The sequence below is a fragment of the Capra hircus genome, chromosome 16, assembly GCF_001704415.2.
Source record: "Capra hircus breed San Clemente chromosome 16, ASM170441v1, whole genome shotgun sequence".
NCBI classification, from domain to species: domain Eukaryota; kingdom Metazoa; phylum Chordata; class Mammalia; order Artiodactyla; family Bovidae; genus Capra; species Capra hircus.
In genome coordinates, this window is record NC_030823.1 from 49198456 (window position 1) to 49222668 (window position 24213).

The 24213-nt window shown below is 58.2% G+C and overlaps 1 protein-coding gene across 1 annotated transcript; it reads right to left on the reverse strand.

Moving 5' to 3' along the window:
* Positions 9216-19831, reverse strand: GABRD (gamma-aminobutyric acid type A receptor delta subunit). Its single transcript, XM_018060491.1, has 9 exons — positions 19630-19831; positions 14033-14145; positions 13668-13735; positions 13362-13582; positions 12212-12294; positions 11425-11562; positions 10655-10810; positions 10254-10465; positions 9216-9913 (listed from the first exon to the last, which is right to left on the reverse strand). The coding sequence occupies exons 1-9, from the start codon at positions 19692-19694 to the stop codon at positions 9629-9631; spliced, it is 1341 nt and encodes a 446-aa protein (XP_017915980.1). The 5' UTR covers positions 19695-19831; the 3' UTR covers positions 9216-9628.

A 24213-nucleotide genomic window follows, 5' to 3' on the forward strand; every position in this document is an offset into this window, starting at 1 on the left:
CAGAAGTGCCAACGGTTCCAAACCAGACGTCCCTGTGTCAGCTACAGGGTCCAAGGTGGGAGGTAACCCGCCTGGCCGCAGGCTCCACGTGACCCTTTGATAGACAGGTGCACACTCAGGCATGCACACACACATGCAGTGCAGCACACGTGGCCAGGCAGGAGCAGTGCCGCCAGCACCCCTGCCGAGTAGCCCAGGCAGACCAGCAGATGGACAAGCAGGACCTTGTCCAGCAGGAAGCTCCAGCCCGGCTGTGTGCAGGCATCAGTCTGAGGAAAGTGTTTTCCCACACAGGGAGAAGACCCTCTGGGGTCTCGTCATCACCCAGGGTCAGCAGCCTCCTCTGGGCATGGCCCTGGTTTACAGTGAACAATGTTGGATTCATGATCTCCAAAGAAAATTTAGCTTCAGGACCAAGGACCAGTCTTGATCACTCAAGAGCTTTTGTGTAGCAGAGTTTTATTAAAGTGAAAAAGGGACAGAGAAAGCTCCTGCCATAGACATCAGAAGGGGGACAGAGAGTGCCCCTGCTTACTGCCCTTATCAGAGCCTTATATACTTTTACCAGACCCACTCTTACAACATACATCTTAAATTAACAAGATCAGAACTAACAGTAGACAGGTCTTACCAGACCCACTCCCACAACATACACTTTAAGATGACAGGATTAGTCAGAAGGTTCTTGTTAAGGAGAAATGCACTGTTACATTGACTAAGACAAAATAATGCACAAAAAAAATGTTCTTTCCTCTTCCTTGAGAACTCCAGACCCCTCTCTTCCTCGGGAACCCTGGAACTCTTATCAACGTACCTAGGAACTGATTCACTACTGTCTCCTTGGGACAGCCAGTTGCACCCTCAGCCCTTGCAGACCCCTGATGGCGCTCACCAGGCAGAGCAGCTGGAGTTGACAGATGCCCTCAGGACGTATGGCACTTCATCTCTGCACCTCCCGCCAGGGGGGTGAGTAGGGCTCTGCGGCCCTGAGAGGGTCTAGCACAGATTGAAGGCAGGCCCCTCCATGCCCCCCCTTACCTCCCAGCATGATACCTCAGGGTAACTCCTAGAGGAAGCCACCAGCCTGGCCGGAGAGTGCCCAGGACCCATGAAGGCCAGGCCTGGGGCCCTTGTACCCAGGAGAATGGGGCTGCAGGTGCCCCAGGCTGAGGACACGAAACCCATGGCCACCCCAACCAGGAACTCGGGCACCTGGGCCCCCTGGTGGGCACCTGAGGGAGGCAGCCCTGGTGGGCGCTGCATGCACAGTCGGTCCTTTACAGGAGATGAACCTGAGCTCCAGGAACCCAGGTATTTATACTAGGCAGACAACCTGCTCCTTCTCCCAAGGGGTTGGTCCACACTGAGTGGGCACAGGCCTCCTTGGAGAGACAGTGCAGGGTGACAGGCAGGTGGCACCTTGCTCCTAAGAGGTGCAGAGACCTGAGCCCCAAGGGGAGCAGCCTTCCAGTGGGAAATGGGAGCAGAGCTTCCCAGCCTGGGAAAGGGGGCTCCCCCATTTCTCAGGACCAATCCTTCTACAGAGGGCAGTGCAGCCCCCTCTGAGGAAGAGGCCAACATCTCCTGGAGGTGCCCTTGCTCTGCTAGACAGGAGCTAAAAGTCCTCAGGGAATTTTCAAGACAGCCCAGATTGCAAGTCCACTGTCTTCACTGCAAACCCTATTTTGAGTGTCTAGAGTCGGACGACTGAAGCGACTTAGCATGCATGCATGCATTGGATAAGGAAATGGCAACCCACTCCAGTACTCTTGCCTGGACAATCCCAGGGACAGAGGAATCTGGTGGGCTGCTGTCCACGGGGTAGCACAGAGTTGGACACGACTGAAGCGACTTAACAGCAACAGCAGCAAACCCAAATCAGTGTGGATGGTGACTGCAGCCATGAAATTAAGACACTTGCTTCTTGGAAGAAAAGCTATGACAAACTTAGTGTATTAAAAAGCAGAAACATCCTTTTGCTGACAAAGTGATGACTAGTCACTTTGTGAAGTGAAGTAGTAGTCACAAAGTGAAGAGTAGTCACAAAGTGAAAAAGCTATAGTTTTTCCAGTAGCCATGTATGGATGTAAGAGTTGGACCATAAAGAAGGCTGAATGCCCAAGAATTAATACTTTTGAACTGTGGTGTTGGAGAAGACTCTTGAGAGTCCCTTGGACAGCAAGGAGATCAAACCAGTCATTCCTAAAGGAAATCTACCCTGAATATTCATTGGAAGGACAGGCTGTAGCTGAAGCTCCAGCACTTTGACCACCTGATGCAAAGAGCCAACTCATTAGAAAAGACACTGATGCTGGGAAGGATTGAAGGCAGGAGGAGAAGGGGGTGACAGAGGATGAGATGGTTGGATGGCATCACCGAATGAATGGACATGAGTTTGAGCAAACTCCAGGAGATAGTGGAGGACAGGGAAGCCTGGCGTGCTGTAGTCTATGGGGTTGCAAAGAGTTGGACATGACTGAACAACAACAACAAACCCAAACACTAACCAGGCTTTCCTGCAGGTCTCCTCCCCCTGGCTAATCGCCTCCCAGCCCGGCAGATGGGAGCCTTGGGCCGCAAAGACTGTTAAGTAGCACCTCCTGAGTGGAGCCTGGTGGGCTGCCATCCACAAGGTTGCATAAGAGTCGGGCACAACTCAGCAACGCAACAACTGAGTGAAGCAGGCTGCAAGCACTGTTGCAGGTTCTTTTTATTATTTACAGCAGTTCACGTTCACAACGACCACACACCATCATCTCCTACTTAACAGCTGAGGGTCCCCCTGGTGGGTGAGTCACCTCCCAAGTTTACATGAGAGGCACCGGGTCAGGAGCCCACACCGCAGCCACCATGTTCTCAGGCTTCTCAACCAAGGAGCCACACTGGGCGGGGAGTAGAGGGTGGGCACAGGAGAAAACGCATTAATTTTCCCTGCAAACGTTTCCTGTGACACAGGAAATCCAGAACCTCCTACTTGTGGGGGCTCTTGGCTCTCAGCCAGGTCCCTTCAGCTCGCCTCCATCCTCAGCAGCAAGTGGACAGTCCCTGGGCACACGGCCAGTGCCCTGTCTCCAAAACTGTCCCACCCGGGATGTCCCCTGACCTGCTCGGCCCGGGATGGGGCAGCCTGAAAGAGTGGGGGTTAACATCCCTAGGGGTGGCCCTCGGCCAGGGGTAAGAGACCCCGCTGATCACCCTCAGAGGGCAGTGGTGAGGGGCCTTTCAGGGGCTCCGGGGATGGAGACCACACTCCCCCAGGTTTCCCTCCATCTCCACCCAGCCCCAGCTTGCTCCTGCCTCCTGGGGTCACTTCCCAAGGTCACTGCACACACTGAGGTCCTTGAGGCCAATGCACTGCTGGGTCCTGGAAGAGACCTGGGGTTGCTGATTGAGGGTGACACCAAGGGCCCAGCTTTGCTGTTGGATGTGGGAGGTGAGAAGAGGCCTGCACACCTCCCGCTGCTGTGTCCAGAGCCAGCTGCGGCCTTGGGGGCAAGGAGAGCTGGCAAGTTCTCCAAGTCACCCCATCTCCTGCAGTTGGAGGGCAGGGGGTACTGATGTCACATCAGGCCCCGGGTCCAATTCTAGACACTCGAGAGGGCTGACCTGAGCCCTTGCCAGACCTTGTGCTAAGATCCAGACCTGGACTGGGAGGCATAGGCCTGAGGTTCATGCTCCATATAAGTGAGTCCACCTGAGGGTCTTGTACCCCTAGTCGTATTGCACTTGCTTGGGAGTCCCTAAAAATATACATGGGCTTCCCAGGTGGCTCAGCAGTAAAGAACCCACCTGCCAATGCAGGAGATGCGGCTTTCATCCCTGGGTCAGGAAGATCCCCTGGAGAAGGGAATGAAAACCCACTCCAATATTCTTGCCTGGGAAATCCCATGGAGAGAGGAGCCTGGGGGGCTACAGTCCATGGGGTCCCAAAGAGTCAGACACAACTGAGTGACTCAGCAACAATACCTTTGTCGAAGGGCACTTGGCACGTGAGATTCCTATGGATGCTGTAATCCAGGGTTCCCAATCCCTAGACCCCTAGACTGGTACTGGTTCTGTTAGGAGCTGGGTTGCACAGCAGGAGGTGAGTGGCAGGCAGGGGAGGGAGTGAAGCTTTGTGTTCAGGGCTGCTCCCCATCGCTCGCATAGGGAGTGCTGCTTCCCGTCAGATCCGTGGCAGCATCAGACCCTCAAAGAGCAGAATGCTACTGTGAACTGCGACTCATTCCCATGAGGGATCTAGTTTGCCTGCTCCTCTTGAGAATCAACCTGAAACCAGCTCCTTCTCTATGGAAGAAATCATCTTCCACAAAACCAGTCCCTGGTGCCAGAAAGGTTGGGGACTGCTGCTGTAACAAAGGGCCAGACTAGGGAGTCTTGAAAACAGCAGAAATCTGTTCCCATGGTGGAGGGCAGAAGCCTGCGGTGAGAGTGGGGCAGGCTGGAAGCTTCTCCAGGGAGGACCCCTGCCAGCCCCTCCCTCGGGCTCCTTGGCCTGTGGATGCTCCCTGCCTCTGTCCCGTCTCACTATGTCCTCTCCTTAATTGAGGATGCGGGGACGGGGGGCCCTGAGACCCACCTAGTGTCTCGGGCCGGCTCTAATCCAGCAGGATTTCATCTAAACCTGCATCTTACCTGCATCTTCCAAGACCCTTTACCCAATGTCACTCTCACAGGTGCCACGAAGAGGTCTTCAGGCATCTTCTGGGGAACACGATTCACCCCACTATCTCATGCCGTTCAGAATCTGCCCCCCTCCCCCCGCCTTCCCTCTCAGTGTCCAGACTGACAGCAAGGACTGAGTCTCAGTGGCCTGAGCACGGATACGGGGAACCTGCAGCCCCTGGCTTGCCCGTGCTTGGCCACGTGGGGGTGGCTCTCCAGGATGTTGAAATGGGGGCAGGGTGGACATAAGGCTGGAAAGGGGACAGTTTATTGTGAATGCTCACCTTTGACTGGGGTGGACCATCCGAGGGAGGTGGCACCTGGTACAGTTGGGGCAGCTCCCTGAAGCTGGAGTGTGATGGTGGAGACCCTGGGCTGTGTGTGAGGAGCTTGAAGACTCAGGAGTGGGGAGCAGGGGCACTGTGAGGATGAATCCACTGGAACCACCACCTGTTGGTTCCCCAGGAGGGTCTAGGAGACAGGCCTTTTGCTGAAACAACAAGAAAGTGTGAACAAGAGGGTGCAGGGCTGCCAGGGAGCACAAGGTGTGCTGGCCCGAGTGGCCATGTGGATGGGAGGACACGCGCCAGGGTCCTAAGAGAGCAGAGACCTGCAGCCTGTAGCCATCCAGCCAATGAGAGCGTAGTTATGGCAATGGGAGGAGAGGCCTCAAGGAAACCGTGGCCCTGGCTCCTAGACCTTGTGGTCTGGGCTTGGGTGAGGGCATCCTGCCCCCTGGACCCTCTGACCTGGTGCTAAAGCCCAGCTGGGGAGTGTCTGGGGGTCCCCTAGTGCTCTGGGGTGAGCAGAACCTCTGGCATGAAGACTGGTTCACATATGAAAGTGGCTCCCAGAGTGCACCAGGCCCTCATGGTGAGGGGCTGGGTGCCTAACCTCGGAATGTGGGTGCCGTCACGCCAGGAGCTGCCCACTGCCAGCTAGGGTTGCCAAGTGGGCATGGCCCTGTCCAGCAACAGTGGGAACCACCGGCACTGCAGCTTAGCACCAAGTGAGTCTCAAGGGTGAAGCAGTTATGTTAAGAGGTACCTGGATGCCATGGCACAGACACCTTGGCTCAGCTTGAATTGGTGGCCTCATGGGGAGCTGAGCTCCTAAACCCAGTGACAGAGAAGGCAACCTGGTTCACAGAGTTGCCAGCTCTGCATCCATCAAAGGTGCCAGTGGACTGTGGTGGCCGCTAGCCCTGCCCAAGGGTGCCATCAAAGAACAGTGGTGACAGTGGCAGGTGGAGAGCCCCTCTCCCCCGCCCCAGGCAGAAATCTGAGTGGCACTCTCTCAATTTTACAGGAGTCACCTCTCGGGCTCCCATGGCCTGTGGGCACAGAGTGGGCCACGGAGACAGACGCCTGGTGAGGGCAAAGGACCGAGGCTTTTCCTGGGGACCAGGGTCTGCCGCCGCTCCAGGAGGTGCCCTAAGCAAGCAGAAGAGCTGGCAGAGACAGCAGGGGAAGGGGGCAGGATGGCTGATTACAGCCCCAGTTGGTGGCACCATGGCACCGACTGTGGCTTGTTCCACTAAATCTCGCTTTTTTTGCTGCTGCTGCTGTGACAGACACCACCTTGAAGGACCAGTGCCATCCTGGCAGACGTGAGCGCCATGGGGGTGACTGCCTGCCACTGCCCCGCTGTAAGGGCAGCCCCCACCCCCGCCCCAAGCACCCTCCAGAGCATCCAGAGTGCCGCTTGGCTGGCAGGCAGGCAGCCTGGGGGTGGGAGTCGGTAAGACCCAGCCTCTCCTTAAAAAGGACAATTTGGGGCCCACTTCCCAGGGCTTTGCAGGGGTCCCCAGGCAAGTCCAACACCTGTGCACTTCCCTTCTACCTCCCACCCCTGCTCCTGTGTCTGGGGTGTCACTCCCTGTACTGGGTTGAACAGTGACCCCCAAATTCACCTCTACTCAGAACCTTAGAATGTGACCATATTTGGAAATAGGGTCTTCACAGCTGTGATGACTTAAGATGAAGCACACTGGATTACAAGGCCCCAAGTCCAATGAGAGCTGCCTTTACAAGGAGAGGAGGGATACACAGAGAGGTCACATGATGATGGAGGTGGAGACGGGGTGATCATCCACAGTCCAGGGGTGCCAGCAATGTCCAGCAGCACGGGGAGCTGGGGAGAGGCCTGGGGCAGGCTTGCCATCAGCCTTCGGGAGCCCAGCCTGCCCACATCTGGGTCCTGGACACCTGGTCCCCAGAACTCTGAGAGCTCCAAGTTTTCCTTTTTTTTTCTTTTTCTATTTTTTTGGCTGTGCCTCGCAGCTTGTGGGATCTTACTTCCTCATCAACCAGGGGTCAAAGCCAGGCTAAGGTACCGCAAGTTTAGAGTGCTGATTGCTGGGCCAACCAGGAAAGTCCCTGAATTTCTGAATTTTAAGCCCGCCAGTCTGTGGTACTCTGTAATAGCTGCCCGAGGAAACATCTTCCCCCAAATAAACTCCCTGCACCAGGTCCTTGTCTCAAGCGATGCCCCCCAGGTGTGGGCTCTGCCCAGTGATCAGGCTGTCAGCCTCACAGGAAGGGAGAGAGAAGGGTAAGTGGGGGCGGAGGGACGCTGAGGCCCTGTCCCCTGACACTGCGGCCCCTCCAACCTTGGGGAAGAGCTGGTCCAGCTCTCAGGGAAGCATTTGGGTATCTATCCAGACAACACAGGTGTCCCAGCCTCCACAGGAGACCACGGACAAGGAAGCCCAGGTGGCACTAGTGGTAAAGAACCTGCCCGCCAATGCTGGAGACACAGGAGATGTAGATTCAGTCCCTGGCTGGGGAAGATCCCATGGAGTAGGAAATGACAACCTGCTCCAGTATTCTTGCCTGGAAAATTCCATGGACAGAGGAGCCTGGTGGGCTACAGCCCTTGGGGTCACAAAGAAAGTCACCAGTCCCCATAGACAAGAGTCCAGGCCCCCTCCCTGCCACCCCATCCCACTCCCAGCCTGGGTGCCCCTGTAGGAAACACTGCCCCCCTGCCCGACTTGGCTCCTCTCAACTGCAAATCTCCATCCACCCCTGGCCTTCAATCTGCTCGGGTCAACAGCACCAGCACAGAACTGCGTTTAAAGAGCATTAGCCCTTTCCATCCCTCTTTCCAGCCCTGTAAACACGTGGGCAGAAATAGCAGCCTGCAGGCTAGAGGGAGTGATTGCTGGCTTTGGAATCAGAAGTCTCCTGCCCGGGCGGGCCTCACTGCGTGGGTGCCCAAGGCAGTCACAAAGCCGGCTTTAAATAGCTCCTGTGGGTACGCGCAGCAGAAGAAGGGCAGCCTGGGAGTGGTGGGGACAGTGCGGAGAGGTGGCGCCGGGTAGGCAGGGTCCTGGCAGCAGAGGGGGGTTGGCTTACCAGCTTCTGGAACCAAGTAAGGACAGAAGTTCCAGAAGTCTTGGACCCACCTGTGTGGCCACCAGAGGTCCCGGGGAAGGCAGGCCTTGGGGCAGGACCCTAGGTGCCAGGGGTGGGGGTACTGTGATCCAGCTCAGTAGCTTCGGGGTGCCAGCTGGGCCTGGACGTCTCACGCCCAGGCCATGCTCCACCTTCCAGGAGGAGGGTGCGGTGACCCTGCTGGGCATGCAGGCCAGAAGGTATCCATCTGGGAGGTGGAGAAAAAGGTCTCGCTGTCCTCATTCTCAGAGCTGGCCGGGTATGGCCTGCCACCCCTGCTGTCCAGAGTTGGCCCGGAGCCTGTGTGTCCAGGCTTTCCCTCCTGCTTTCTCCTGCTCCCACATGGGTCATGCTGGGGTCGGGGGGTCCCACTCACTGGCCCATCCCACCCCTGGGATGACCCTGCCCAGCCCTTCAGGCCAGTCCTTTAGAACAGAGGCCCAGAGGGCAGCCCTTCAGGAAAGCGTCTTCAGGAGGTAAGATCTTCAAGCTGGAGGTGTGGGCCCTGGGAAGGTACAGGCCTCAGACACGGCTGCTCATGTGGGAGCCCGCTATGGGCTCAGCTGGCCTCAGGGGTCACTCAGCCAGCTCAGCCTGCCTGTGGTGAGGGTCCCCAGCACTTGCCCTCAGAGCCTGGGGACGTGTACTGGCTGAGGGCAGGTGGCCCAGCAGGCACCCTTTCTAATTCCCACAAAGTCACGGTCACACACCCCTCAAGGTGGCTTGGAGAGCACCTCAGGCCAGTGGGGTCATGGCCTGGCTGCTACCTGATCACAGCAGGGCCCTGGGCCTGGCATTCCCGACCTTGCAGTAGACAGCTCACCCACAGCTGCCCCACGGTCGCCTCTGTTCCCTCCAATGTGACAGCCTGCTCTGCTCTGGTGTGGGAGCACCTGGAGCCCTTCTGAGAGCAGTGGCCCTGTCACCCTGAGTCCCTGGTGGCAGCAGAGGTGGGAGGGGCTGGGCACTTGTGGGGACTCGGTGGCCACTGTTGTCCCATCACCACGTTCAGAAGGCACCATGGTGGCACCTTGCCATGAGCCCCAGGGACACCTTCAGCCCCCACATCCCAACCTGGAGCCCCTCTGTCCCAAACCTGTGGAGCCCACAGTGAAGGAGGGCCGTGCAGGCCCCAGGAGAGGAGGCCACAGCCACAGTGTGAGCGATGGCCAAAGGCTCTGTTTTATTTCATGCTGGGACCCAAGGCCCGGGAATGCCCTTTCCACGGTCTCGCGAGACTTGAGCACCATCCTCACCCAGCCTCTTCCCCCTCCCTGGTCCAGACCCACAGAGCCAGTCCCTGAGTCAGGATCCTTCTCCAAATTGATGTGAAGCTTCCAGGGCCGTGCCTGCCTGGCTCCTGGGTCAGGCGTCTGGGCTGCTGGACAGGAGGTGTCTGCAGACGGGGTCCTGGCAAATGTGGGGTCAGAGCCTGGGAGCACTGAGCGAGACCGAAGCTTTCTTCTCATCTCATCTGGCCCGTAGTCCTGCCTCCTCTGAAACACTCAGAGCTGCCCAGGATTCTTCCCTCGGAGGTCCTGGGCCAGTGAAACCCCCCGTGGGCCTCACATGGTATATGCGGCCCAGTAGATGACGTTGACGGCGGCAAAAGCCGCGGGGAACACAGCACGGGCATAGATGTCAATGGTGTCCGCGTCAATGGGCTTGAGAAGCCCACGGAGGCCGCCCTGGCCCCCCTGCTTCTTTGTCTCCCCTGTCTCCACCTCCACAGATCTGTAGGAGCCCATGAGGTTCCCGGGTATGCGGCATGGCCGGCGGGACACAGCCAGCTCCTGAGTAACGCCCGCAGCGGAGAGGGAGAAGAGCACAATGGCATTCTTCATGTCCATCTGCATCGGGAGGGAATAGGCTGAGCACCAGGAAGCGGGGGGGGGGGGGGGGGGGGGCGGGGAGCGGGGAGGGGGACCCCAACCCAGCCAGCAGGGGGGACCCAGACCCTGACAGCGAGGGCAGGAACCCAACCCAGGCAGCCAGAGGGACCCCCAACCTGGCCAGCAGGGGGGACCGCTGACCCAGCCAGCAGGGGGACCCCAACCCAACCAGTGGCTCCATCCACATATCAGGAGTGAGGGGGGCTGGGCTGAGCGCAGGACAAAATGCCCCCACCCTGCAATGCTGGCCCTTGGCAGTGCTGGGGGAGGGGCTGTCCTTTGCCCTGCCCAGCCTCACCTCAGCCCTCTGCTCCTTAACCTTGACCTTGGCCTTCTGTTTCTTTCGGTAGTCAGCATTGAAGTGGGCAAAGGCATACTCCACCAGGGCGGCGAACACAAAGACATAGCAGATCCAGAAGTACACGTCCAATGCCTTGATGGCCGACGCCCGTGGGAGGGAGGAGCGGGCGCTGACCATCAGTGTGGTCATGGTCAGCACTGTGGTGATGCCTGGGGGCACAGAAGGTGCCGTCCCTGGAGCCCTGCCACCCCACCCAATCTGAGTGCAGGTCAGGCTCCTCTTACAAGGTCTGGCCTGGCCAGCCTCTGCCCCAGGACGTGGACCAGTGTTCAGGACAGGTCCAGGCCCGACTCCCACGCTCCCACCTGCTCCCTCGGAGGACAGGCCAGGGCCTCTACCTAGAGACACCCTGGCGGGCACTGCAGCTTGGCTGATCCAGAAGGAGACCCAGGACATGGCGACCAGGAGGACAGACGGCATGTAGGACTGGATGATGTAGACGCCGCGGTTCCTCCGCAGGTGGAAATGCAGGCTGAGCCGGGGGAACTGGCCAGCTGCCGGAGAGCCCCCCCACATACCATCAGCACCAGGCCTACCACCCACAGCAGCACCGGGAGAGGAGGGATGGGGAAGCGGCGGGGCCACTGCCAGCCTCCGAAGGAAGGAGGGCCCTCGTCCCCACCTCCCAACAGCCTGATGGGTCAGGAAAGGGCTGGCCTTGCTGCGGGGCCAGCAGAGGAAGGAGAGGAGAGCCCAGTGTGGCTGCTGGCCCGCCAGGACCCTCCCAGGGCACGGTCCCTACCCCTTTTTCCCCACCCTCCCCGTGCACAGCTGAGCAGCAAGAGCCAGTCTGGGCTCACTGGCTCCAATGACTGGGCACCAGGAGTGGGAAGGGGCAGGAGACGCCAGGAGACAATGTACTCCTAGGTACCCCCAACCCCCCCCAGATACCCCCAAACCCTGGGAAGCAATGAAGGGCCAAGGAGTAAGATGGAGGAAACCTGACCCAGGCTTGCACTGCGACCTGTCCCAAGCAGCTAGGCCAGGTACAGCCTGCACTGACCAGCAATTTTCTAGCTGCAACCTCAGGGCCCTCAGAGCTAACTAGGAGGCCCATGGAAAGTACTAGAAAACCAGCAGCAGGGCTCACAGGAAGAGACCACATTACCCGACTTGAAGTTCATTAGCTCTGTGGTGAAGCGGTAGCTGGTGATGGTGAACTGGGCCAGCTGCAGCTTGTCCAGCCCGTGGATCTGCTCCTGGTTCTCGGACCAGTAGTAGACGATGTCCTCAGATGAGTAGCCATCTGCAGGAGAGGCCACGGATGGACTGCAGGGCCTGGCACCTCCTCCCCAGCCCCTGGCTGCTCCCCTCCCCAGCCCCTGGTGGCCCCTGCAGGACTGCCCTGACTATACCAGGGTTCGATACACAGAAACAGGGAGCAAGGAGCCCTGGGCCACACCTGGGGCCTTGGAAAGGTGGGTAAGTCCAGAGGAGCTGGCAAAAGTGCAGGCCACCCTTGCCAGGTGGCCCACAGAGTCTGCCATACTGGACAATGACATAGGTATCTGTCTCATCTGGGCTCTGGGGCCAGCTGTCACAGGCACGGCGCTGACCCAAGGGAGGAGGGCCAGGCTGCTCCCTTCTCTTCCTTATGCTTCTGCCCCTCATCTCCACCCCACTGCCCCTCTCCCACGCCCCCGTCTCTCCCCACGCACCCCCAGGCCAGCCCACCCCTCCCCCAGTACCCCTGGCCCTTTCCCCCCACCCCCAACTCCAGTGCCCCACCCCCATCCCCGTATGCACCCCACCCCATCCCCCCAGCACCCTCTGCCCACCACCCCACCCAGTCCCCTTCCGCCACCTCCAGTGCCCCGCCTCCCCAGTGCCTTCTGCCCCCCTCACCCCCACCCCCTGCAACTTCTCCCTCCCACCGTCAGGCCAGCCACACTCACAACTCTCCAGGTGCAGCATGCACTCCTGTTCGTCCATCGGATACTTGGCCAGGTCCATGTCGCAGGCCACCGTGGATGTGATCCTGCCCAGACAACACCAGTCTGCTGGGGTGAGGCGGGCCCAGGGCCACTGGCGGCTCCCCCGCCCCCCACGGCAGAGATGTCCCTGCATAGGGCCAGTGGGACCTTGCTGTGGGGGCAGTGGCCAGGCTGCCTCTGGTTTTGTCAGCAAGCTGCTGACATCTGGGCAGAAACTGTGGCCACTTTACAGATATTTGTGGGTCTTGCTTCAGGGATCAATAACTGGATTTTATTCACCTTACTCATCCTTCAGAACACCTGTCTAAGTCAGGAGCCAAGAAGGCAGGTCCACCCTGAGCATCCTCCCCCGCCTATCACTGGGATGGCCTCAAGGTGTACCCACTGACCCTGCAGCCTGGAAAAAGGCTGATTTTCCAAGAGAATTTAGGCTTTTGTGTAAATCTCCTGATTTTTAAAATGTTGGCGATTAAGTCCACTTTTAAATGGTGTGTATCAGAAAACAAACAAATACACGTACATGTGTGTCCACAGCAGCACAGCTGTCCACTGATGGAGGAGTGGATATACAAACTGGTGTGTCCACGCAATGGAATGTGGCTCAGCCATAAAGAGTTAGGGAATTCTGATAAATGTTACAGTACAGATGAACCCCGAAAACACTATACTAAGTGGAAAAAAGCAAACACGAAAGGTCACGTGGCATAGGATTAATTTTGTGTGAAATGTGCAGAATTGGCAAATCTGTGAGCTGGAAAGGAGATCGGCAGTTTCCAGAGCCAGGAGGAGGGAAGAGGGTGACTGCTGATGGGGACAGGGTCTCCTTTTGAGGGTGAAGTGTGTTAGAACTGGCTGGAGGTGGTGTTTGCACTCCGTGGGGAGTGTACTAAAATCACAGAATTGTTCACTTTTAAATGCTTGATTTGGTGTTATGTGAACTTCACCTCAATTTAAAAAGAAAAGGGCACGTGTTAGCCAAAAAGCGGCCTCTGCTGGCTGCTGGCCAGCAACCTCTGCTTCCTGCGCAGCTGCTGGTTGTTGGGGATATAAATACCACCCCATCCCCACCAACCCCACCCCCAGCTCCCAGCAGCGCTCGTGGGCAGCCCACCGGATGCTGTAGAGAATCACCCCATCAGGCTGCAGCCGGATGAGCTTGTTCTCCACGGTCACATCGTGGAACCAGGCGGACTTGGCGTTCACGATAAAGGTGTCCGGGAGCCACAGCTTGTCCACGAAGCGGCTGTCCAAGCCCAGGGTCTCATTGGTGTGGTTGTAGGACAGCCTGCTGTCGCGCCAGCTCTGGTGCAGGAACACGGTCATGGTGTACTCCTGGGGGCACAGAGGCCCGGCCGTCAGCCTCTCCACTCCTGGGGGCACACAGCCAGGGCAGGGCCGGGATGCCAACGGGACTTACCATGTTCACCTCCGAGATGTGGTCAATGCTGGCCACCTCGATGGCGAGTGCCACGTTCACAGGGGGGCCTGCGAGGAAGGAGCAGGGGTGGAGGCAGGTTGGGCTGAGCCCAGGCCCCAGCATCCCCGAGTACTCGGCCAGGCCAGCAAATGCCCCCAGGAAGGACAGGGAACATCTGGGGGCTTGGCAGGGGAGCCTGTCTTGGTGCAGATCTGCCCAGGCCTGAGCACCTTCCCAGCTGGCTTCCTGAGGACTGGTGCTCTGATGCACTCTTGGGGACCCAGGGTCTGCCCCAGCCCAGAGCCCAGCAGGGTTCACATCATGGCCGGACCCAGGGTCTTCCCGAGTCTGGCAGCCACTCTCACCTCCAATGCCGGGCCGAAAGTTGCGAGCGTAGCCCTCTATCAGGCCGTCCAGGTTAGGGAGCCAAGATATCTCCAGGTTGGAACCAACATAGTCGCCAATGTCATTCATTGCCCTGGAAATGCAAGGTCCACTCCTCACAGGCAGGGCACGAGGGACAGAGCCTGTCCTGGGAAGCTAGGCCAGGAGTGGACAGGGAGAAGGCCCTCTGGGGACACAGGGAGCCTGGGAGGTGCAGGACCTGGGACTCCTTCACCTCTTCCCCCACCCCCTCACCCCGGCCCTGAGGGTGGATGCCAGGTCAGGCAGAGGCCCCAGCCTCCCTCCATAACCAGACTGCATCTCCACTTCTGGGGTTCCTCAAAAAGTTGGCCTTGGGGGATCCCACGAAAAGCACATGGCCTCTCATTCAGCTCTAAGGGCCAAGTGTCCTGTAGGAGGTGACGGGAGAAAAAAATGTGTGACCAGGAGGCTGAGGGCTTGGGAGAGGGAGAGATTCAGGGCCGGGCCAGGGCCCGTGGGGAGGCCACAGTCTGGCTTCCAGCTCTGCCCCCTCCTAGGCAGGCATCAGAAGTCCCTAAATTACCACATGTCTCTGGGACTCAGCCTGACTCCGGAGCAGATGCGGGCCATGTCTGCTGGTTCAGGTGAACCCTACTGTCAACCGGTGCTGGCGATATCTGTCCCTAGGGATGCCAGACAGGGACACACACACAGAGGCATCTTGTGGCCTGAACACTCTGACTGCCGGATGTTGCAGTGGCTCTGCTGGCCCACCTCTCCTCTGCTCACCCATCCTCTTGGGAACAGTGCCCCCCAGATTCATATTTACCCAGAACCCCAGAATGGAACCCTAACGGGAAACAGGGACTTAACAGACGTTATTAATTATGCTAAGGTCATGCTAGACTAGGTGGGCTCTAAATCCAGGATGGATATCCTTACAAGAAGAGGAAATGGACGTCCAGGGAGAAGCCATGTGCCCACAGAGGCGGGTGTCTGAGTGATGAGGCCACAAGCCAAGGGACACGGGGGACTCCAGAATTCCCAGGGAATGGAGAGAGGCATGGACAGACCCTCCCAGCTCTGCCAACACCTTGGTTTCAGACTTCTGGCCCCAGAATTACTGGAGGATAAATTCCTGTTACATCCCCCAGCTTGCAGCCACTGTTACACCAGCCGTGGGACCCTCACACCCCCTTCTTCTTCTGGCCCACCATGGGGCAGGGGTATTTCTCCTAAACTGGACAGCCAGAAGGAGGATGGACATTTAAGAGCAACCCTTGAGTTTGCCTCTGAGTCACTTCCCTTCCCCTGAGCAGAGGAGGCCTCTTGGTTAGCTTGGCCAGAGTCTGGCCACAGCCCAGGGAAGAGGGACATGACCGGCCGGGTCTGGATGAGGGTTGCAAGGAGCCTTGAGGCTGTCCCTCCCTGTCCCCAAGTCAGGTGTGGCTGCATACCCGGGTCCCCACCCTGGGCCCTTCTGGCCACCTTGAGAAGACTCCTGGCCCCACTGGGCCCCCTCAGGGCTGCTGCCCACCGCTCCCAGCTCTGCCCTCACCCCAGCACCCCCAGGCTGCCAGTGCTTCCTGACTCTCCTCTCCCATCTCCCCTTAGAAGCCTGCTTCACCCTCCAGACCTTGCCCTCTGCCCCCCCACCCTTTCTCCAGCCCTAACTCTGACCATACCCACATCTTCAAGCTGACTCCCCCCTTTCCACTGACCCCATCCCTCTCCTGGTCCTGCTCTTGGCCCTGCAGGAAGCTGCCTCGTCACTCCTGTATTCATCCATCCTTCATCTGGCAGGTAAGACCCTTGGTTCCACCCTACTCCAGGGATGTGGCTGAGCCAGGCAAGGGCAGTGGGCCAAGCCCAGCACGGTCAGTGTCCATGAGGGGTGACAACTCGAGGGCTGTGAGTGTGAACAGAGTCACTGAAAGGTGAGGTCAGGAGTCCTCCGACTGGGGAGGCAGGGACAGCCACCTCCCACCGGCCCACTGGGGAAAGTGACATCAGAGCCCAAAGAGGGAGAATGGGAGTCTCGGGGATGGGAAGAGGTGGGAGGCAGGTGAGGACTCCACATGGGGGGCCCTGGGAGGGGCCTGGAGGGAAGCAGGAGGCATTGGGCAGAGAGTGGAGAGGGGTGGATGGGGGTGGGGGTGGGAACTGGTACTGGTGAGGAAGGGGCTGGGGAGTGTCCTGGGGATAAACTAGGGGCCCGTCATGGAGGTGGGAGAAGCTGGGCTGGGTTGGCCAGGCCATGGAGATGGAAGGGGCCTAGTTCAGACCAACGGTAGCGGGGTGGGGTGGGGGAAGAGAGGGGCTGGGAGCAAACTCCGATGCAGTCCGTGGGGCTGAGCAATCCACTGGACCAGCCCTGAAGCCATCCACAGAGGCGGGCTCAAGAAGCCCTGGGGGCTGCCGGGGGCTTGGGAAGCACCAGGCCAGGTGCCTATGAGGAGGCTGACCATGACAGGAGGTCCTCAGCTAGTGAGCCCTGCGAAGCCTGCCCCACCCTGCAGGCCCACCGGGTCCCTCCAGGCAAGGCTGGGTGGGGCATGTGCACAGGGCACGTTCTTTGGTGACAAAGTAAAGGACAGAATTAACTGAAGCCCTGATCCCTAGTAAAGCACAATTAAAAATGCAAATGGAGGTCACCCTGAAGGTTGGATATGAAGGGATTGAACAAGTCTTTATTTTTGGACCGGCCCAGATGCCATCTTGCATAGCGGCTGGCCTACCTGCAGCCAGGCTGTTAGGAGACGCCGTCCTTCCTGAGCTCAGGCTGGCACACAGGTGAATACACCTGCCCTTGGCCAGGGCCCCCATATCCACTCAGGGGCACAGAGGCAAGGTCAAGGGCAGCACCCCCCTGAAGCTCACCAGAAAGTGTCAGGACCCCAGTTAGCCTCTGCCATCTCCAGGGATGAGAAGGGAGCAGGCTCCCCTGGGTCACACCTCAACTGGGATGAGGATGGCTATTTCTACAGCCATCAAGGAGTGTGGAGGCTGGTAAGGCCCAAGGGCTGTGCTACTCTGAGTCCTGGAGGACCCTGCCCACCTCCACTGGTTCAGGCAGAGTCAGTGGGGGTGGGCTGGGAACCGGCTTCACTGTGGGGAACTCTGCATGGAGTTAGAAAGCGGGTACATTGACCTTGTCCTGAGAAGGGGTCTGGCTGGCACTGGCCTAGAGCTCAGAGACAGGCCAGGCTCAAGCTCCTGAATGAAGCAGGTATGTTGAAATCACAGGCAGCTTCCACCCTGGCTACCCCTGGTGTAGCCAGGCCCCGCCCACTCCTGGCCTCACTTTCCTCTCTTCTCCCCTGAGAGAGAGCCGAGCCCATCACTTGCCTGTGCCCCTGGGGACTGGAAGGGAAGGTGGGCGTAGCTGAGCAAGGCGGCAAGGGCCCCCCAGGAGCCTCCCCCGTGCACACTCGAGCCCACAGATCTCTGACAGCTCTGCTTCTAGAACAGCCACCACCGTGCTGGCACCTCAGTTACCAAGGCAAACACCACGATGCTCGCACGGGAGGTGAAGGTGGGCAGGAGCCGCAGGCGCAGCTTCTCCAGGGAGACGGAGGTGCCAGCAGCTGGGGAGGCCACCCACTCAGGTGTGCAGCCGGCAAGCTTGGGTGGCCGCTGTGTGAGCCGACCTTCAAACTCAGGGACGCATGGCCTTGACCTGACACACAAAGTCTGTGAGGCTCACCCCCTTCTCATCCTACCAGAAACCCTGGGATCTGGCTTAGTAGTTGCAGCAGAGAGGCCTTTCCCTCAGCCCCACAGTCCACCCCGACACTGCCCCAGTGGGGGGAGGTGATGAAGGACGTGAGGACACTGTTCCTCTCGTTTTCGAGTGGAGGGACACAGAGCAGATGGGAAAGGAGGCCGGAATGGATGAAGGCCCCCAAAGCCTGGAGGTTCTTGTCCCAACTGGGGCCTCAACCTTCCTGCAGGCAGACAGGTCCCCCTCACCCCACAACCTAGGATCCAGATGGGGCCAGAGTTCAGAACACTGTAGACTGGAGAAGGGCGATATGAGGCACTTATGGACTTGGTTGGGGGAAAGAGGTGCTTGGAGAATTTTCCAGCAGCAAACATGTAAATATACCCCATGAGTAGCATGAATAAAGACAAAATGAGCAGGGCAGGCTTTGCTGCCAGGTGAGTTTTGGTGTCAAACTTGGGTAAAGACTTGGTAGTTCAGAGCAGCTTGTATTTCAGAACTGGGGCTACAAGACTGAGGGCTTGAGCCAGCAGCTGACCCCTCCCCCCCAGCTCCCAGCACATCTGCCCCTGGCCACACCAGGACACTTTGTCCTTCCTGGGACCATGAAACAGAAGAAGAGAGAGAGAGGAGAACGGCCCATCGGGCTTGATAAAAACAAAGCATGGGACAAGGGCCACATCAACACTGCCTGTGACCTCAGCGGGATGTCCGCCTCTCCAGCCAGACCCAGGCCCTCCTGACTCTACTCCTACCCACCAACAAGGAAGGTGTGACCACACACACACAGAGCCATGCTGCAAGTTGACCAAACACCTACAGCCAAAACACAGGTCAGCGTTCAACCATTTCTAGCTTTTAAAGTCTGGGGCATCAGCTGGTTGACCACGAAGTCTGGAATGCTGGGGAAAGGGGTGGGGAGAGCTGGCTTTGCTCTGCTTTTTCTGCAGCCCTTGCACCCAGCTGATTTTCAAAAAGGCCCCTCAAAGTTGATCAGACTCAGTGCTCAGGACACTGGGTGACTCGGGGCCCACATTAAGTCCAGAGATGCAAAGGCCATCAGAGATGCAAAAAGCGAGCTGGGACTGCACTGGCCCTGGGAGCCAGCGAGGGAGCCCCAGCACAAGGACCGTTCTTATTAGCCACTTCCCTCTCTAGGGCAGACAGGGCGCCTCATCCGCTCTCCTGACAGAATTAAGGAGAAATCTGGAGTCTCTCTCCTGACAGGGCCACATGGCTCCCCCACTCGCATTCTCTAGAGTTGGGTGGCATTTGAAATAGCCCCAGAAGGGAGACCCACAACCAGACCCGCCATGAGGACGCGCCTTCGTGTCCACCCCAGACTGCTGGCTGCACGGAAGCTGCTGCGGGGAGTGATGCTGTCAGGGGAAGGGGCACAACCTGCTCCCCGTGTTCTCAGGACCCCTCCTTTCTCCCATGCTGAGCGCTCAAGCCGCGCCTGGAAGGACACCAGCCAGCCAGGGACCGGCCAAGTGGCGGCCGGGGCCGAGGAACCCGAGCTCAGTAGGAGAGCCCGGCTGGGGAGGAACGGAGAGCTGCTGTGACGCCCTCGACCGGCCCCGCGGCTGGGTTCAGCACCGGGACGGCGGACAGCACCGGGGCAGCCGGAACCTAGAACACGCCGCTGCCCGCGCCCAAGGGCATCGTCGCGGCGAGTTTGGAGAGATGAGGGCCGGCGCGGGGAGACTCGTGGAGGAAGGGATGGGGGCAAACACGGTGGGAACTGGTGGATGGGGGACAGACCGGGGCCCTGAAGACCAGGGTTCGCGCGGGGCTCCATCTCGCAGCCCCGGCGCGGCGGCGCGGGATCCGCACCGAGGGCGGCTGCAGGGCGGACCGGCTCTCGCTCACCTGGCGGCTCGGTGCTGCGCGCAGAGCAGCAGGAGCGGGGGCAGCAGCCAGGCCAGCTCGTCCATGGCCTCGGCCGGCGATGCGCTGGGCCGGGGGCGGCGCCGGGGTCCGGCGGTCGCGGGCGCTCGGAAGTTGCTTCGCCGGCTGCCGTGGCGGCGGCACAGGCGGGTGGAGAGGGAGGGCGCGCGGCGCGGGAGCGAGGGCGGACGGAGCGCGGAGCCCGGAGCCGCCCCGCCCCGAACCGGGCCGCGCCCCCCGCGCCGGCCGCCCCGCCCCCCAACTCGGGCCGCCCCGCCTGCCGCGCCCCGCCCCCTCTGCCCAGCCCCTCCCCGAGGGCCGCGGTCCCCCGAGGGTCTGGCACTGCCCTTGTCGACCACAAACTGTTCCTCCGCGCGTCTGTCCGGAGGCGACCCAGGCGAAAGACCCGCGTGGACGCGACCTCCCGCTGCCGGCCAGATGCCTGCGGACCGACGGGCGCGGCAGGACCTCCGCCCTGGGAAAAGTTGGAGGTCGGCTATTTGTTGGGTCACGGCTCCCGGGAGCAGGTTCGGGGTGACGAGAGTTCCAGCGCCTCAGAAGCCTTCACCTTCCGCCGGACGAGATACCTCCCCCCAACACCCGCAGCTCCTTCCAAAACCCTCAGGCCTTCGCCTTGCCCACCTACGCTGGTTGCACGGTGAGCGGGGCGGCAGTGGCCGTGCTCCGCTCCGCTGCCGGCGTTTCTGCAGTCAGAACCCCGCGCTGGTCGCCGGACGCAAGGACTTCTCCGCCTGGCTGGGCCAAGCTCCACCACACCTGCCGACATGCCGTCTGAGGGCAAGCCGAAGGCCCGGCTCTGACGAGATGACCCCCGCATCCCACCCCACCCCATCCCCCACCCCCACCCCCACGGACCTGCTGAGAAGGCCAAGGCCTCGAATTCTCTAGGATGCTTCTTCTCAACATAAAGCTCTGCGGTTTCCCCCCAAAGCTGACCACAGACTTTAACGGTTTGGTCTCGTCCGTTACCTTCTGGGCTGGATATCATCTGACAACCGGAAGTGAGCGTCTCCTTCAGTTCAGTCACTCAGTTGTGTCCGACTCTTTGCGACCCCGTGGACTAAAGCACTGTCCGTCAACAACTTCTCTGTCCATCACCAACTCCCGAAGCTTGCTCAGACTCATGTCCATCGAGTCGGTGATGCCGTCCAACCACCTCATCTTAAAATGGGGCAAACTGGTCTGGCAGTGGGTTGGGTCCTGTGGGTGACTGTGGACACTTGGCCTGAGTAGGGGCAGAGTGGGGGGAGGTAGAAAGGGCTTCATTGTTGGGAATTTCCAGTCCTGAGGGCCACAGATCAGAGCTGAGACCCACTCACCTTTCTTTCTTAAAGGCACCCAGACCTAAGACAGGCAGGCAGGTCCCAGCATAAGTGCCTCTCCCCGCCCCCCAACCCTGCCTCTTGGGAGGATCTTCTGGGACCTGGAAGTGCTGCCCTACTGTGCCTGTTATGGTGTCCTGGGTGCTTCTCTGGACACATTCCCACATGTCCTCCCACAGGCTTGATGGGAAGTTGAGAAATTAATCCAAGAGAAAGTGTGAAGAGCGGATCCTTTTCCTTATTCCTACTCTGGATAGAGATCTTGTCTGTCTGCTTCTTCAAAGCAGCCCTTGGGTCTAACAGCCTCTGTTTTGATAGGTGCTTAATAACTGGGAAAATTTAGTCTCAGAGTCAAAGACAGCCAGCACAGGGGGTGTGGTCAGACCTGCTCAGGGCTGCTCGGGGCTGCACAGCACCAAGTTCTGGTCTTTGTGCTGGTCCAGGCTCTGGCTCTTGTGCTTGGCTTCTTGTCACACTCTCTTCTTTTTTTTTAAATTGGAAGATAATCACTCTACAATATTGTGATGGTTTTTGCTGTACATCAGCATGAATCGGCCACAGGTATACCTGTGTCCCCCCCATCCTGAACCCCCCCTCCCACTCTCCCCACCCTATCCCTTTGAGTTGTTCCAGAGCACCAGCCTTGGGTGCCCTGCTTCATGCATTGAACTTGCACTGGTCATATATCCTGTCACACTCTTTCCTTGGATCTGAGAAGATCCAGGTGCTGAGGGCCTCTGAGAAATATTGCTGGCCTTGAATCACCTGATTCAGCTGGTTCAGAGTGAACCAGATTATCGCTGTTTTCTACATGGTCCTCTATTATCTGAGATATAACATTAATACTGAGCTTTCCCTGGAGAACTCCCTGCACGGGCGTCTCGGCTGTAGCTCAGGGTGCTGGGCAGCATCTTCTGGGACTTCCCCGGCAGTCCACTGGTTAGGAGTCTATGCTCCCAGTGCATCGGTTGGGGGATTCTTCCCTGGTGGAGGGACAAGATCCCACATGCTGGGTGTATGTGTGTGTTAAGCCACTTCAGTCGTGTCCGGCTCTTAGTGACCCTATGAACTGTAGCCCTCCAGGTTCCTCTGTCCATGGAATTTCCCAGGTAAGAATACTGCAGTGGGTGGTCATTCCCTTCTCTAGAGGATCTTCCCAACTCAGGGATCAAACACAGGTCTCTTACACTGCAGGCAGATTCTTTACCATCTGAGCCACTAGGGAAGCTACTGGAGTGCATGGTGCAGTCTGAAAAACAACAACAACAAAAATAAATAAAGAGCAATTGCCTTTTCTTCCTCGAGCCCTGGAGGAAGCAGGACTCCAAGCCAGGACTAGAGAAAGAGGTCAAGCAGTGCCCAGCATGCCCACAGGCCCTGTGACACCGCACCTCCCTCCCGCCTCCTCCTGGGCTGTTCACTGACCTTGAATCAAAATTTCTCCCTCAGAGTCTACAAGCTTTATTCCAGTTCTACTTTGCCCCTAATTGGCTTCAGCTTGGATCTCAAGAATGAGAAGTTTCATTGCTCCTTCCTCAAGAATCACTTAGTCACACTCCCAAATCTCAGTCATAGCCCATGATGTGCCCGGCGTTGGTCTCCCTGGCCTCGTCTTCTGCTTCACCCAGACAAGCTCCAGACACCCCAGGATGAGGAAGCCTGTTCAGGCAGCCCCACCAAAGGTCAGGAAACCAGGACCTCAGTGCTGGGTGGTCGGCCTGTTGCTGAGGCAAGCCCCCTGGGGAAGTGCTAACAGTCCACTTCTCCCCACTTTTTGATAATTCAGGAAATGACCTCAAGTCAGAGGTCTGGGAACTAGTCCCAGTCCTGCTCCTAAATGGCTGTGTGGCCTCAGGGAGTAACTTCTCCCGGCTTTGTTTTATTCATTTGCTAAAGGAGGGGCTGCTCAGCGATGGGTGTCCTGAGCACAAGTTTACATGGCTGAATGTGTTACGAAGAATCTCAATAGACTGTCTTCACTAAAGACAGAGGTCTAATTTATATGAGCTCAGTCTCTCCCACCTTCTCTGGAAAATAGTGTAGGTTCTCCCCATCTTTATTCACTCTTGTAATTTTTTTAAGAGGGGAAGTATAACTCCACACACTGTCTGACTGTGCTGAAACTCTCCAAATCAATCAGACGAAGGGCTTCTGTCCACTTCAGGTGAGGTCTGTGCTCTTCGCCTAGGAACGCGATGGTCCTACCCCTGTGTCCGGACACCAAGACCACAGTCAGGGACCTGGTGTCCATGCCTGCAGACAGGTATAAACAGGAAGCCCGAATGGTGAGGCCTGTGGTCCCTGTGGGTCTGGTTAACTCACCCACACTCTCCCCTTTCTCTTATTTCACAGATAACATGGCAGCTTCTCGGCTGGATGATGCATGCAGAGCGCTCTGGTTACAGGCTCAGGGTGTCAGCTTCGGTCCCTCCCTCTTGTTCCGTGCAGGGAGGCGTTCTGTTCTCCCCATATGTTGCTGAGCGGGGCATCACGCACTTGGCCCTAGAAGGTATGGAAACTCTGCTTCTGTGGTTGCCCCAGAGTCACCAACTTGACACTTCTCTGGGTGACAAGACTACGGGTAGTGTCTAGGGAGCTGGGAGGTGTGGTTTGGGGTCTGCTTGACTCTTGAGATTCTCAGCCTGCTCCTGTTTCCGCCCTGTTTCTTTGGGGTGATGGCTTTGCTGCTTGCTCTCAGTGTCTGGGAAGCCATGGCACCGAGTCCAGAGCTTGGGCAGAGAGCTGGCCTGAGTCCCTTGCAGCAGCAGGATGGGCCCCAGGAGGTAGAGGTGAGTCATGGGGACCCAGGAGGGGAAACTGTACTTGCTAATTTTAAAATCCTTGCTTGATACATTGGTGACGCTGTTTTATTATTTTCCTGGGAAAATGCACCAAATAGAGGAAATGGCACAGAAAAATATTTCTGAGCTTAGAGTGTAATTATTAATCCCATGATTTCCAGATGGAATTCATTCATTTGGAGAAGCAGAGACTACTTGGCAGAGAGGACCACATGCAAAATCCTTGCAGCAGCCTGAGATCAATGTCTACTCAAACAAAGGATGCTCGAGGAAGCTGGGTTTCATGGCTGCTTTTAGTCATCGAGGCCCTGAGGACCAATAAGTGATCAAACTTGGCCATTTAGAGAATTTTTTCTCCCCAAGGTAAATAGATGTCCAAGTACAATTGCTCACATGTAACAAGGAGAAGTCAGAATTCTATT

Bases quoted from the DNA above. Each gene is read 5' to 3' on its own strand.
- GABRD (XM_018060491.1), bottom strand. From the start codon at position 19,694: ATGGACGAGCTGGCCTGGCTGCTGCCCCCGCTCCTGCTGCTCTGCGCG. The intron at 10,466-10,654 runs GTAGAGGCCCTG...CTGTGCCCCCAG, and splicing joins GCCCGCCAGGGTGTCTCTAG to GCATCACCACAGTGCTGACC. The intron at 9,914-10,253 runs GTGAGGCTGGGC...CTCCCGATGCAG, and splicing joins TTAAGGAGCAGAGGGCTGAG to ATGGACATGAAGAATGCCAT.